The 14,843-nt window shown below is 42.3% G+C and overlaps 1 protein-coding gene across 1 annotated transcript in view; it reads left to right on the top strand.

Annotated features, from left to right (window-relative positions):
* Positions 1 to 8,527: 8,527 nt before the first annotated feature.
* grin3ba (glutamate receptor, ionotropic, N-methyl-D-aspartate 3Ba) overlaps positions 8,528 to 14,843 on the top strand; it is an 84,259-nt gene continuing 77,943 nt past the window's right edge. Inside the window, exon 1 of the mRNA XM_020627030.3 lies at positions 8,528 to 9,657. Within this exon, the coding sequence (XP_020482686.1) occupies positions 9,115 to 9,657 (543 nt within the window). The 5' untranslated portion in view covers positions 8,528 to 9,114. The remainder of the gene's footprint in view (positions 9,658 to 14,843) is intronic.

Below are 14,843 nucleotides of genomic sequence, written 5' to 3'. Positions count from 1 at the left end.
GTTGCCTACAGCATGTTTGGACACAATTTGGGCTAATCAATGCAGCTCTCCAACACAGATGGTCCTTGACTGAATCTGCTAACTGTCCAATCATTAGTCATGTCTCCCATCTCCTCTTTATTCATGCATCAACGGCAACATATTCCTCCCAAAACTTACCTTGAAAGTTTGGGGGATTTAGTGGTGGGTGGGGATTCAATCATGATACCAGGACAACAGGACAACAGGACAACAGGACAACAGGACCCCGTGTGTAGGCTGCTTGGAATGATTTTTCTCTCCTGCAGGCGAGATGCTAATGAGACATGTTGTTCATGATGCTTTTCTTCCAAATGATTTGTTTAACATATACCCAGCTGGCCTCTGGGAGATGTTGATGTATGGTTGGCAATAGTTAGAATAAAGAAAGAATAGAGAAAAGAAAAAGAAACAACATTCTGAATATTTTGTTTTTGTATAGTTTGTTCATTTGCACAGTGGGGGCTTCGATGTGCAGCAGCACTTTGTATGCAGCTTTGCACAAGTCTTTGTTTTGTTCCTGAGGGCCAAGGACTTTTGAAGGACACAAGGCTTAACTTGATTTGCTGATCAGCCACAGCTCTTTGCGGTACACTGGAACAGAACAGAGGACTCATCAAGAAGCCCAGTGGTCACATCAAGATTAATCGAGCAGGGGATAAGTGTTCAGTAATTCTTCAGTGACATGTGAAATATTTACATTGAATTTTAAAAATACATAAATAAAAACCCTTAAGCACAACTCTGCACTCTTTTTTGTATTAAATAGTTAAAAGTGTTTGATGAGAAATAATTCACAAACCTAAGAGCATTTCTTTGTTAGGTCTTGTGGGGCAAAACTGTCTTACAGTACCAGTGGAATAAAAACAGCAGACTCAATTGAACCGTGGACGATGCATTTACTCGAAATATGTCACAAACACTGAGCCACCTGGTGCTCTTCTTTATCTGTGTCATTTTTAGATTTCCAAGAATCACAAAAAGTGAGATAAAGCATCAGCAACAATGAAAGAATGAAGGGGTCTTTTGAGGGCACTAATATCTGAAACGCTGTCGGCAAGTATGACATTTTGAGCGACATAAATAAATACCAAAGTCCCTCTAAACTGGTTTTCTGAATCTGATGTCGTGTCCTGCTTAAAATGAAATTGCAAATACCAATTGATGCATCATCACGGTCACAGGGGGGAGAGATTGTGTTTGCACGGTTTCATGTGGTGACAAACATCCCTGTAAGGACTGTGAGGACCAGCTCATTCAACATCAGATATGCACCTCTTATGGTGGCTTTGGATCAAACGGTAGCAAATCACAAAGATACATCATGTGAACCATGGCATATGGTAAATGATAAATGGATTTGAGCTTGTATAGACTACTCAAAGGGCTTTTACACCGCAGGTCACACCTACCCATTCACACGCTGATGGCTGCTATGTGAAGTGTCCATCCGTATTAACTAATCTCATTTATACACGTCTGTATGCCGCTGACGAAGCAGCAGGAGCAACTTGGGGTTAAGTGTCCTGCCCAAGGACACATGTAACATGTGGCTGAAGGAGCTGGGGAGCGAACTCCTGACCTTCCAGTTGACAGACGACGACTCTACCATTGAACCACAGACACAAATGTTCCACCAACCATGATCATGATTGTTGGTGGAACCCTTGTGCACAAGTTGAGATATTTTATTGAAAACCAAAAATGTGTTGCTGGCGGTAAAGGAAAGTCAAAGGATCAATAGAGTAACAGGCGTCATCCTCTGGGAACAATGAGTGTTTGAGCAAAAATATCAAGACAACCCATCCCTTAGTTGTGGAGAGATTTCAGATTTTAACAAAGTGTTGGAAGTGAACCCAATCAGACAGACAGTTGGGATTGCCATACGTGAACACAATGAGAACAAAATGAATCCACAATTTCTTCAACCGCACTCGCATAAAGAACTGGAAAATAATTATGAAACCATGTTAAGTGTGAGTGTGTCCTTTGACGTTTCAGTATTTGTACCAGCTAAGTGCTACATGAGCTGTGACTGTGAAATGAAACTAAGGAAACACTAGCCCCCGAATGGAACACATCCACACATGAAAGGCCTCACAATGTGAGCCACACACATGTAGATAATGCTAACATTCAAAAGCACACACTGTACACTCATAGACACACAGTTCACACAAAACCCACTTGAAACACAGAGACACACACATTCTGGCACACACACAGACACACACACTCACACATGCAGGGTGCTGCTGCTCCCAGATAAGTCTCCCTCCATAGACCAGTGTCTTTGTACATCAGGGGTAGCAGAGGGTGAAAGGAACTGAGAGGAATGAAGTCATGTCATTAATTTGCTTCAACTCTAAAGACGAAGCGCACGCCAGCGCCAAATCTTCCCTCAACATTCCTACTTCTCATCACTTGTTTACCTTTCAGAGCCTTCCCAGCTCTGCTGCACTTGATTATTTGTCTCTCTTCATTCTTTCCTTTCTTCCTCTTCCTCTGTCTTTCTCCTTGTTAGCAAGCATTGTGCTAAAAGGTGATATTAGTGCCTTTAGCACTCTGCCAGGAATACTAACTCACAGCTCGCTGGCATTTCAACAGCCTCTGTTCTACCTCACAGGTTGTACTGCCAGATTATTTAGGATTACATCCACACAAACACACACACACAATGAGACGCACACATGCAAAGACAGACTGTTCCCCCTCGCAGAAGCGCACTCGCCCTTACTCAAATTGGCAGTTGTTGTTGGCTCACCCCTCAGCTAAAGCGCAGTGTTCTCCAGCAGTCTTTTTTACCAGTGTAATTACAGTTTTGGTTCAGTGGGAATGACTCATTGATGTGGTTTAATGGTGTGGGTTCCATGTTTGGGGGCAAATAGCAAATTTGCTGTCTACCTCAAAGAGACACACACACACACAAAAAAAAACGCAGAGCCGGGGAGAGGGGGAAGAGATCAGAGGAAATAAAAGGAGGGAAGTTAATGCGGGGCAGAATGGGTGGAGCCGAGGAGATGATCGAGACGAAGGGGAGACCGATCAAAGGAGAATATTTTGGTTTGTGAACGCGCCTGATTTGTCAGGTTTAAGCCGTCGCCATTATGTCTTTTTGCAACCCAGAAGTGAGACGTATTATGGAAGACTTCTTGGATATGCATAGCGACTTGTCAATCAAAGAAAAGTCAAGCACTAAATCATACCCTACTTTATCATATATTTTACACTTAATGGGCCCATAATACCATCCTGATTTGAAGAAGAGGACAGAGCACAGTGATGGCATGACTTTGTGTGTGACCGTCTTTGGAAGCCTAAAGTTTGACATTTTAGTTTTTTCCCATGAACATAATTCTTGACATTTTCATGGAAACTTTGTGTTACAGCTCTATCCTTGTTGACAGTTTGCCTGGTAACCACACTCAAGGCATACCCTGCAGTGTAAATGTCATATATAAATGTGACAATTAACCCCCCCCCCCCCCCTCCCACCCCAAGAAATCTCCCTGTTTTATTGAAGAAGACTAAAACTAGCAAGTGACACCAAAAGTCATAGACAAATGTGTGTTAAATTTATTTATTTACTGAAAATTTTGAATCTTTTTTTTATCTTGTTTGATACAATTAGACATAATTTACAACTAGAGTAGTCGCCCCCTGCTGGTCCATAGAAAGAATGCAGATTTAAGGCGCTTGTGATTTTTCTTCACTTTGGGAACCAGATGCCTCGTCCACATATATATGTATAGTTACAGTATTTGGCAGGTGGAGAAAGAGGTGGAGAAAATGTTATTTTTTTTCTGATCAAATTGTTCTGTTGTATTCTAAATATGGCGTGAGCCTTGATGATAATTATACAGAAAATTAGTACAAATAGGAAGAGGTGCAAAGACCAATCCCCCAAATTTTGCAACCCCCCATGCCCTGTCAGAGTCAGGGTTGATACTGTACTTGTATCGATTGTTTTGTAATCATAGAAAAACCACCTAATCAAATGATATCCTAATCAAACACTGAGCTGAGCGTTTACCCTCCACTTCTCCGCCTTTGTATAAAAATAGAAACAGAGGGCAGAGGCTGATGAGTGGACAGGAGGAGGGATCTCCCACTGTGAAAGACAGACACACACACCCCGCCAGCAGAGATGAAGGGCTACTTTAATTGGGTTTCTGATGTCTTCTTAATCCTGTTTCCCATATTAATCCCTCACAATGTACATAATCAACACAAATGCACCCGCGGGGGGCGAAGCCTTTTATAGGCAACAGAAAAACAGATAAAGTGTGCTTCTGGGACACCTGAACACCAACCTGTGGGGACAAACTAAGGACGTGTCCCAAGCATCCTTTTCTCTCTGTGCAGTGATTGGGTGCCAAGGGGAGTTTGCAAACACACTTGAGAGCCTTAATAAACATCGTCCTCCTGGAATATATCGTGCTCCTGAAATGTAATTTTACAATCATTTTATTCTTGAGCACAGGCTCCCCATATCCATGCAGGAGAAGAAGGCAACAAGTGAGAACAAGTCACCTTGCCCAAAAATAAAATTACATCCGGATGTACCTTTTCTTCTGTTCTGTTTCTGCTTACTGCAGATTTTTTTTTTTTATTCCCAGGGCGAACTCCCAACGGTTCAGTTCGTCATGCAGCCACTTACCAGCCTCCCTAGATGTGTCTATACTTAACAATGCATATTCTTTATTTCCCAGTTTCACCCTCATGCTGGATGAGATTAGCAGAGCGATCGTTCGGCTGTAAACCTTATTATATGTCACGTTTGAATTAATAACTTCAAAATACATTTCACTGGAGGCAGTGAGTGAAGATATCCCTTCACTCACAGTGATACAGTACTAGAAGCACTGTATCATTATACAAAACACAAATATAAAATCTGTAAAGCAGCATCGAGCCCCTGGGAGTACTGTTGCCCAAGACATCTACAGATTTTCTAATTTACATAATTAATTCTGTCTCATCAGGAGCGTTGTTTTTATTGATTTCTCATTAACACCAAGGAAAATAAACAGATTTTAAGAGACAGAGTTAATCTAATGGTCTATACTTTCACGATGTTCAGGGGTTCAAACTCAAACAAAACAAAATAACTTTTGTCACAAATTTGATACTTAAAGGAGATCTATTATACTCACTTTCACCATGAATTACGTCAGTTTGAGACATCTATTGAGTAGCTTTGTGAGATTTGTTGCTCAAAAAAACCCTAATTTATTGTATTCTGGCGTCAGTTAAAACCCTCATGTCCTGCAACTGGCGTCAGTTTCTGGCCAAGTCTCGCAAAGTTCTTGTAACGTCTCATTCAGAGCAGCAGGAAACTACATCAGGGGATTACATCAACAACTGTGTATCTTATGCTTAAAAACACTTTGCCACGGTTTAGTATAGACACCCAATACGAAACATTATATGTATGTATTTAAATATGGATCAGCATCATAGATCTTTAAAAACAGGTTTAAATAAATTGTGTGTTTTTTCTTTCCTTATATTTTTGAGACGATTTAAGGATCAGTATTAAGGATTTACTCAAAGCAAACAAGCTTGCCACACTTCTTTTAGTGGAAATATGACTCATGATAATAAATAATAGATCATGATACATATTTATTCTAGCTGTGAAAATGCGTCATACGTTAGAGGGGAAAAAAAAGGTCTTAGGATCGCGATGAATCTCTGGGATGGGGTCGTATAGTGTTTTTGGGTCGTCTAGCACCTTTGACACTTGTGGTGCTCTGTTCACAGCTTTTGTCTCTCTGAGCAAATTAAATCAGAGCGAAAATGTGACAGAGAGAGAAATCAGTCTGTTTGACTCTATGACTGCACAAAGGAACAAATGATTAGAAATGAGGAAAGATTGCTGACACAGATTCTTTTCCTCTCCTGCGAGCAAAACGCCAACTGCTGACCATCACAGTGCTTTGGATTCAGTGCATTTTATCAACCATATTCTCTATTTTCAGTATCACTTAGCCATCTGAAAGGTAAGCAATGTAAAACTGGTAACAGCTCCTGTATCATATGAACAGTTTGTATATAAGCAGTTCAAGGTCTTCTAGTTTCCCTTTCTGAATGATAAATTCAGGCAACGCCACCTGCTTGTGTGGAGAGTTATGTCCTCTGCGGCATGCACAGAATGTTTGAGCTGGTTGGCTGTTAGCTGTAGTCTTCCCTCTGTGTTCCAGTAGACATTTCCTGATCCAGAAAAAGTTGACTTGAGGGCGACCCAACTGTTGGACTTTGTTGCAGTTAATTTGTTGACTTGGCATGTCTGAGGATTCAAATGGCTGCAGGACGGCTTTATCACATTTTTAAATCTACCACACGATGATCAATTTACTTTTTTTCTCCAATCTAATGAATTGTTTCTGTCTAGTAATCTCCTTACCGGATTACCAAAGTGCTGTTATACCATGTGCCTGTATTTTAAAAATGACTGTAACCCTTACAGTGGATTATGTTACTGTAAAATCTGCTGGGGGAATTCCAAAAACAGAAACAAGTACCATGTAAATTGCAGCTTAGCATGTTGGTAACACATTAGCTTCCAGGATGATGTTCGGCAAAAGCTTAGTTTCATGATGATGGCATCCTTACCAATGTTAACTTCTGACTATTTGTATTTCTTTACACTGTGTAGTGTTTAAATATGATATGAAGAATTTGCTGCTGCTCCACTTTCCCTAAAATGTGTTTGTTGTGTGTTGGATGGACTTCTTCCACCACACAGTACACAGACTTACAGTAAACATGGGCATACGCTTATCTACAAGTCTATCTTAGGTCTACTTCCTTCATACCTGTATCAAGAGTACAGGGACTAAAACATCTTCTATCTCAGGACCTTTTCTTACTGCGGCTTCCTTTACTTGGAACAAATTACAAAAAGAGCTGAAACTTAACGAGCCGGTCTCATTCGATGCTTTTAAGAGGATGTTAAATGACTTGGATGCAGACACATCTGGCTGTATAGATGTTCTCACTGATGTGTTTAGGGAGGGTTTTTCTACTGGTTTTCTCCAGCCCAAACTAAAATAACAAAACACAGCAATCCAAACATGCATGGTGGAATAAATCAAAACTGTGGATGGGGAAAAAAAGAGAACGATAGATTTCTAAGGTGAAATGATGAGAGTTTTTAAGATGTTTGTGTACAATATTGACATGTTTCTGGTAGAGTAATACACCATCTGTCTGGTGAATACCTACACATTGATTGTAATGAACCAACTTGACTTGACCCAATAATCATCTTATTCTGTATCCTAAACATAAAGCGATACGTTTGGGAAGTAGTGCCCAGTTTCAACAGGTACCAGAGGGAGAGTGTGTGTGAAGATCCATGCAACTTTAATGCTGCTGGTTTCTGCAGTAGAACAAAGCCCACAGTGTTGGTTTTCATCTTTTCTCTATTGGAGCAAGTGGAGCATGAGGAGAGGAAAAGGAGGCCGGGTAAGAAAACACTTTTTTTTTTTGCCCCATGGTATCAGATTTGTCAGTAAACTGCACTGGTATCACACCGGGTCACCCAGCAGGCTGTGAAATGACTTGTTGATGCCGGTGTGCGCGTGTGTGTGTGAGTGGCAGTGAAACATCTATCTGTACGTCAAAGCAACCTTTTCATGTCAGACCGCACGCTGAAATGGCCCTCGAGCATCACCCCACGCCAAAGCCGCAGAGTGCCAGAAGAAAAAGAAAACGAAACGCACAGAGGGAAAAACAGAGGGAAGATAGACGTTTGAAGCTTCACAAATGTCTGACAAACAAGGAATTATCAGCAAAAGAGAGTGTGGGGACCCTGAGAACAGGATTTCACTTGGGCTGAAAAGAATGATTTACTGGATGTTCTGCTCTATCGATGGCAAATTAGATCAGAGAAGGCAGAGAAAACTGAGTGCAGAATGAATGAAGGCCAGACTGAGTGCTGTCCCTCGCATGAAGCCAAATTAGCATGCACAGTAGATCTCTTTTATGGCACTGGCGCTGTCCGTGGTGCTGAAAAAGATGTGGTTACACAACGGATAATGTTCGACTTGGACGGCAGGGAGGAAGTGGGGAATAAATCTTGGGGGGGGGGAAATTGAGATTTCAGCAAGCTATTAGCTTTGTGTTGGCCAACCTGGCGGGGACATGCAGCAGAGCTGCAGAGGTGCTTAAAAAGTTCCCCTATTACCTCACAAAACAAATGGCCACCATTAATAACAGGGTTTAATCTTGAAAAAGCATCCAATTTTCTCCCTCTTTTTTTTAATAGGAATCAATCTTTTGGGAAGTTAAAGCTCTTTAATGCTTCTTATGGTCCTAATGTGAGGATGTGAGTGTTTGGGGACAGATTTCTGAGATGTTTAAAGTGAAAATGTTGAGGTAAGTGAGGTTTTCCTCAACTAAAAGGCAGATGAACAAATGGAAGTCATTTCTTCTTGTGGTTGAATGCCTTTGAGTAAGATTTGTAAAATAATTAGAAAGAAACATGTTTGATATCTTGCCGTTTTTTTTTAAAATTCTGAATGAAAACATGAAGTGCAAATTCTGTCTGGGACCAGATGAAGCGGAAGGAAATGTTACCGACGAATTTTCATTAAGATTCAACAAGAGGCAGGCTCCGTGAGAGGTTAGATTATTGGCCGGCAGGCGCATGGACCCACACACACGCGCCGAGACACACACACACTCACACTCACTCACTCTCTCACACACACACACACACACACACACACACACACACACACACACACTCCCTCACACTCACACTTCACAGCTGGTGTGTGCCTTCCTCCAGCAGAGACTGACAGAAGCGGGGCGACCGCTCTAAGCTGTGCGCGCTCATCTCTCCTCTGCCTCCACCAGCGCGTCTTTCACTGTTGACATAGAAACTTTGAAGAGGTGAAAGGCAAGACGTCAAAACGCCGACAAAATCACCGTCGACAGCGAAAGAAGAACAGGGCAAGAAAAAAAAAAAAGAAGAAGAACCATCAAGTCCGAGGAAAAGCGGTGGAGCCGGGAGAAAAGAGGGAGCTATGCCATCTCCCGCCGAGCAGAGCCCAGTCCTCCTCTGTTGTGTGTCGGAGCTGCAGCATGGTGTCTCTCCCCGGACTCTGGACCTACTGCCTCGCCCCGGGGAGACCTCATCTCCTCTTCCTCTCTGCCAGATCGATCCTGCTGCTTCTTCTTTTTGCCGTCTTCTCCTCCTCCCCGGAGTCCTGCTTCCCGCACCCGCAGCACTGCCACATCCTCGCCCGGATCGGACACACCGTGCGTCTCGGCGCACTCTTGCCGACCCGACAGCCGGCACGGATACAAAACGCGCTCAACCGCGCCCTGGCTAGCCTCCGGCACCAGAGCGGAGGAGCGGACTCCTCAACCACCACCTCCTCCTCCCAGACACCCCCTCTGCTGCCCTTCAACCTGAGCCTGGAGATGGTGGCTCGGTCGCCCTCGGGAGGAGACCCCGAGTCGTTGTCCCGGAGCGCCTGCCAGGACCTGGTGGTCAGAGGGGTGTCCGCGGTGCTCGCCTTCCCGCGCTCCAGGGAGGAGCTGATCCAAGTGGAGTTCATCTCGTCTTTTCTGGAAATCCCTTTCATCTCCATCCTGGAGGACACAGAGCCTCTGGTGACTAAGGTATGTGAGGATTCTGTGTGTCTTCTCCGTGCACCTGTAGCAGCACATTCTTGGAAGAAACACAAAAATCATGAAACACTGAAGGCTGTGTTTGATTGTTTTTTTTGGGGGGGGGCTTTGCACACTTTGCACTTCAATGAGCAGCAGCCTGTGGTGCAACATTTTCTCATTTGGGCCTTTATCACAGAGTTGACTCTTGCAGATGAACCGCTGGCTGACCCTTTGGCCTGTGGCGAGGATTTTGGTGTTTGAGCTGCTACAAAAACTCTTCTCAGCTGGCAGAATTTAAGTCTAGCTAAAGGCAAAGGAACCCCGGTAAGCACAGGTACATTTAGCCAGGGTAATTTGAGCAATTACTCTTCACTCTTTTTTCTTTAGAAAAGGCTCAAATAAGGACATTTGGAACATAAAAAGAAAAAGAAAGGATAATTGGTCTCGCAGAAGACTCTTAAGTGTCTCTGATTTTTAAATTGCACTCTAACTGTCCTCCTCCAGTGAAGTCTGGTGTTCACATTGATCTGCAGCTGAGCTTCTTCTGCTGAACCTATATAGGCCCCTTCACATGCATGTTTAATGTGTAGCCCTGCCTCGGTATTGGACTGAACCCTCCAGCCCTCCAGTTACAGAGGTTTAGAGTGAAAATCTTCTTTTCTTCTGTCTGTAAGTTCCTCCTGCTGTGTGTATGTGTGTGTGTGTGTGTGTGTGTGTGTGTGTGTGTTAAAAGAGTGTGTATGATAGAGTGTGTGTCTGAATGGGTGCATCTTTGATTGAAGAAGTCTGTGCTTTGACACCTTTCAGTGTGAATCATTCAAAGTGTTGAGACACTGATAGATGGATGTTACAGAGAGGTTAGGGGCTTTTTGTGGGTTTAAATGTACATTTTTTGTCCGTCTATGAGTTTGTAGGTGAAGGAAATAGATGTGTGTGTGTGTGTGTGTGTGTGTGTGTGTGTGTGTGTGTGCCATGTTAGTATTCCCAGCAGCAGTCAAGCAGTCGAGCTGCTTGCCAGTCAATCCAGCTCCAGTCATAACCGCCTCTATCCAACTTAGCAGCCGACTGCATCTCTGCTACACACACTCTTACACACATAGAAAGTGCACATAAAGGGGACTTTCACACATGTCCATCTGACAAACACACACAAACATACACACAGTCTGAACTAAGGGGCAGCGTTATAGGGACAGGGAGGAGAGACAGAGACAGAGAGGGTGGAGTGATCTATAGTTTAAGTCTGAAATCTTTGTTCCGTCGCGTCTCTTTGTCAACAATGGATTGCTTCTTCGATTTCAATAAGGATTGCATGAATGAGAAGTCACACCACTTGACGAATGTGTCGGCAGTGCGAGGAGATAAGCAGAAGGAGAGGAAGGGAGAGATGGGGGGGGGAAAGAGAGGAAAGGGTGAGCCGGGAAGGAGGAGTGTGTTTTTTTTTTTTTTTTTTTAGCTGTGGGAGGCCTCTCAGTGCTACAGAAGTGTGCCAAGCAGGCAAAGAAACAGCCATGTATCTCTGTCTCTTTCTCTTTATCAAGCAGCTTTTCAGCATTTATAGAAATAATGTCAAACAGCATGTTGTATTTAAACACATGCCTGTTTGTCTGATAAACAAAAATAATTCAGCTGTATATGAAATGTATGAGAGCTTTTTTCGCCTCCCTCTCAGTGTCGGGCTCTCGGTTCCCAGAAGGTGTTGTGTTCAAGGTACCTGGCAGCTGCAACATCTGCTTGTTCTGTAGGCAGCGGAGGAAGAAGAAAAAAACAAAACAGGGGAGCTGCTATGAGCGGTAAAAGTTAAAAGACGTATATACACGGTGAGGAAAAGATACGCAGAATTAACCTGCAGAAATCCATGGTTCAAGATTTGAAAGTGCTAAGTTCAGTGCGAGCTTGCGGAGGAGTCATGAGAGCAAAAAAAACCAGACAGACGAAGAAATGAGTGAAAAATGATGTAAATAAGAGGCTTACATAAGGCAAACAGTAAGTTATTGCAACAAGTGAGTCGTTAATACAATTATCGATCCCATCTCCTAAAATTTGTGGTCATATCGATGTGTTTCTCCTCCTTTAATCATTGCAAATATATTTATTTCCCCTCTGTGAGTTATTTTTCACTATTTTCTGACATTTTGCACAAGAAGCAAACGATCAATTTATCATAAAATAAAAGTCTAATTGCTTCATAAAACTGATGAAAGTTCTTTGCTGCAGCTCTAAACAGTGTAACTGTCTTGCACATGGGCATTCTCTTCAGCTCTATTCAGCACCTCCTGACAATGGAACTGAAATGAAAGGATGCAGGCAGGAGGCGGGGCAGGTTCTCCAACACACACAGAGAGGGCGAGAGACGAGTGGGCCGGGTCAACAGGGAGGCAAATTGTTGCCCTGTGCAAACATGGGAATCGTACACCGGCTTCTCCGCTGATAGCAAATTACACAAACGGAAGATATGATTCTAATTAAAAATTCTGTTTACATGCGAGCATCAGAGGAGGAGGAGGAGTGCTCCTGAGAGGAGGAGGAGAAGAAGAAGGAAGGAAGGCTGGAGAAATGCAGAAACAAAACAAATGTGTCTGCCAAAAAAAATGCCAAATCCGTCACAGATTGATCCAAAAAAAAAGGAGGGCTTTTTTGTTTTTGGAAGGCCAGTCGTCTCTCAAGAGTTTTTGAAATTGGGGAGAATTCTTTTCCGCAGGGGGTTGGGAATAAAGCCCGTGGTTTTTTCTTCTTCTTGTGAGCAGATTCCCTCCCTGGACATCAGATAGACACACACACACACACACATCCACAGTAAAAGGGACTAGTGTGTGTGCAGGAGGACACACTTGCTATGCTTCCTTCATACTGTCAAGACAATTTGACACCAATTTAGAAAAACACATATAGCAGATAGGGTTCTGATTGAGCTTTCGTAAGAGGGTAAAAAGACTTCCTCAAGGTCAAATGACATGAGAAGGAAAAAAAAACAATTTTCTCAGGAAATAATTCGACTTGTCAGTGCAATAATGTCCCTTAACCGTCAGCTACAATTTCATATTTTGTGTTTGACTTGAAGACAAAACTGGATTAACTATGCCGAGCCATGATGTGAGCTTCATACTAATGTGTCTTGCGCACAATTTCAACCTCCTAAAACTTTTCATGCTAGAAGTGCACATAAATAAGAGTTGTAATATGGTATGAAATGGATGGATGGACTATGACTAATACATAAAGTTCAACTATTTTGAAGCAGGACAGCAGTATTATGTAGCTGTAGAACGTAATACAAATACAACTTTCTATGCTGTGACTTATAGTAAATCAGTTGCCACCAGCTGCCTTCAGGTAGAGATGTTCCAATACCACGTTTTTTTTTCTTCTTTTGTCAATTCCAATACATAGACTTGAGTATTGGCCAACGGCAAGAAGCCCTTTGATACTGTTGCATAAAACATATCCATAGAAGTTGTGGAAAATGGCTGATATAAGCCAGCTTTGTCAGTCATAACACTTTCTAATAGCAGAATATTGTATATTTCTTTACAGTAATTGACCCAAAACTAATAATTTGTTTGGGGAATTCATTATAAACCACAGCATCTGATGAGTGCATCTACTGGTGCTCTTTGTTTCGTTACCTATGCAAATGACGGATTATCGTATCTTGGTATCTAGATTGGCATTGGACCTCAGGGTTTTTGGACTGCTTTTGTTTGTTCATTGATTTGTGAAAATCCAAGAGGTTTAAACTATTGAGCAAGGCACTGTGATATTTAAACCCTAGGTGAGAAGTCTTGAATCCATACTTTCTGTATGAAAACATTTCAGCCGATGATTTTCTTATTTGAAATGTGTGCTGTAAGACTTTGAGTGGTTTTGTTGCTGTGTGTTGCTGCTGTTCTTGGTCAGGTCTTTCTTGAAAAAGAGACTTCTGATCTAAATGGGACTAACCTTGATAAATAAAGGTTACATTTTTTTAAAAAGCCCAAAGTTATAATGACATATTTTCCAGACTTGCTCCTAAAACCACAGCTGAGGGGTTATTGCTCTCAAAATGCAGGTACATTTCATCACAAAATGATCACCTTGGACTGACTTCCATCTTTAATTACATAATAACCGCTGCAAATTGTGATGTAATGTTTCCTTGTGTTGACCCATTGACTGTACTGTTTATAAAGATGGATGATGTCTTTGCCCTCTGCAGAAAATGGTAAATGGACTTGAGCTTGTAGAGCGCTTTTCCAATCTTCAGACTTTTTAAAAGCACTTTTACAATGCATGTCACACCTACCCATTCACACACTGACGCTGCTATTTAAAGTGTCCTTCAGTATTAACTAATACCATTCATATACATTCAATTGCGCTGAAAAAGCAGTGGGAGCAATTAGGGGTGAACTGAACACATTTAAATTACTGATACAATTAAAAAGATCCCTTTGGTCTGCCCAGTCCACAGCAGACCCCGTTCTTATATCTGTTAGAAGCAGATACTCGAGGTTATGGAAAAATCAGTGAAGTTTCTGTTAGTGTTTATGTTTCATCGCGCCGCTCCTCCACTGCTGTGCTAATCGATGCAGAATGCCATGGGAGCATTTGAAAACACAACTGTCAATCATGGCGTTAAATCCCTTGTTATAGCATGAAATAACTAATTAAGACTAAACTTCTCAGAAAAGTAAATTCTTGGACATAAATCATCATGATAAGAACCAACCATGAGGTTAGAAACTATGTTCAAGGAAAATGTATTTGGTATGTATTTTGGTTTTGTAGTTCACCCCTGTCCCATCTGTAGACATGGAGGAAGCAGGACTTATGACCCTTACTGCAACCAGTCAGTAGGGGGAGCTCTAAATATTTTGGCCGCACTTTAGCGGCAACTATGGTACCATCCATCTTTTTCTGATGTGTGAGTGGACCCTGGATAGCGACTAATGGAGATCCAAATGAATAAATCACTCAACTTCTGCTTAGTATCTATTGTTAAAATGCTCCTGCGTTGCGATTCTTGGAAAATCTCAGACAGGGAGACCCTAAATGACGCAGACAGACATGAGGACGGTTAGTCACCCGTCTGCGTTCGCCTCGCTCTGCTTAGTCAGACTGAGCTGTGGGACTCTGTGATGCGTCTCAGCGAGGAAGTGCTTATTCCTCCCAACCTACTTAAGCTAATTAGAACCACTGTGTGACCCTTAACTGTA

This window comes from Labrus bergylta, chromosome 18 (genome assembly GCF_963930695.1).
Source record: "Labrus bergylta chromosome 18, fLabBer1.1, whole genome shotgun sequence".
In the NCBI taxonomy this organism is placed as follows: Eukaryota; Metazoa; Chordata; class Actinopteri; order Labriformes; family Labridae; genus Labrus; species Labrus bergylta.
Note: the sequence above shows the minus strand (reverse complement) of the source record. Positions and strands in the feature narration are given on the sequence as shown.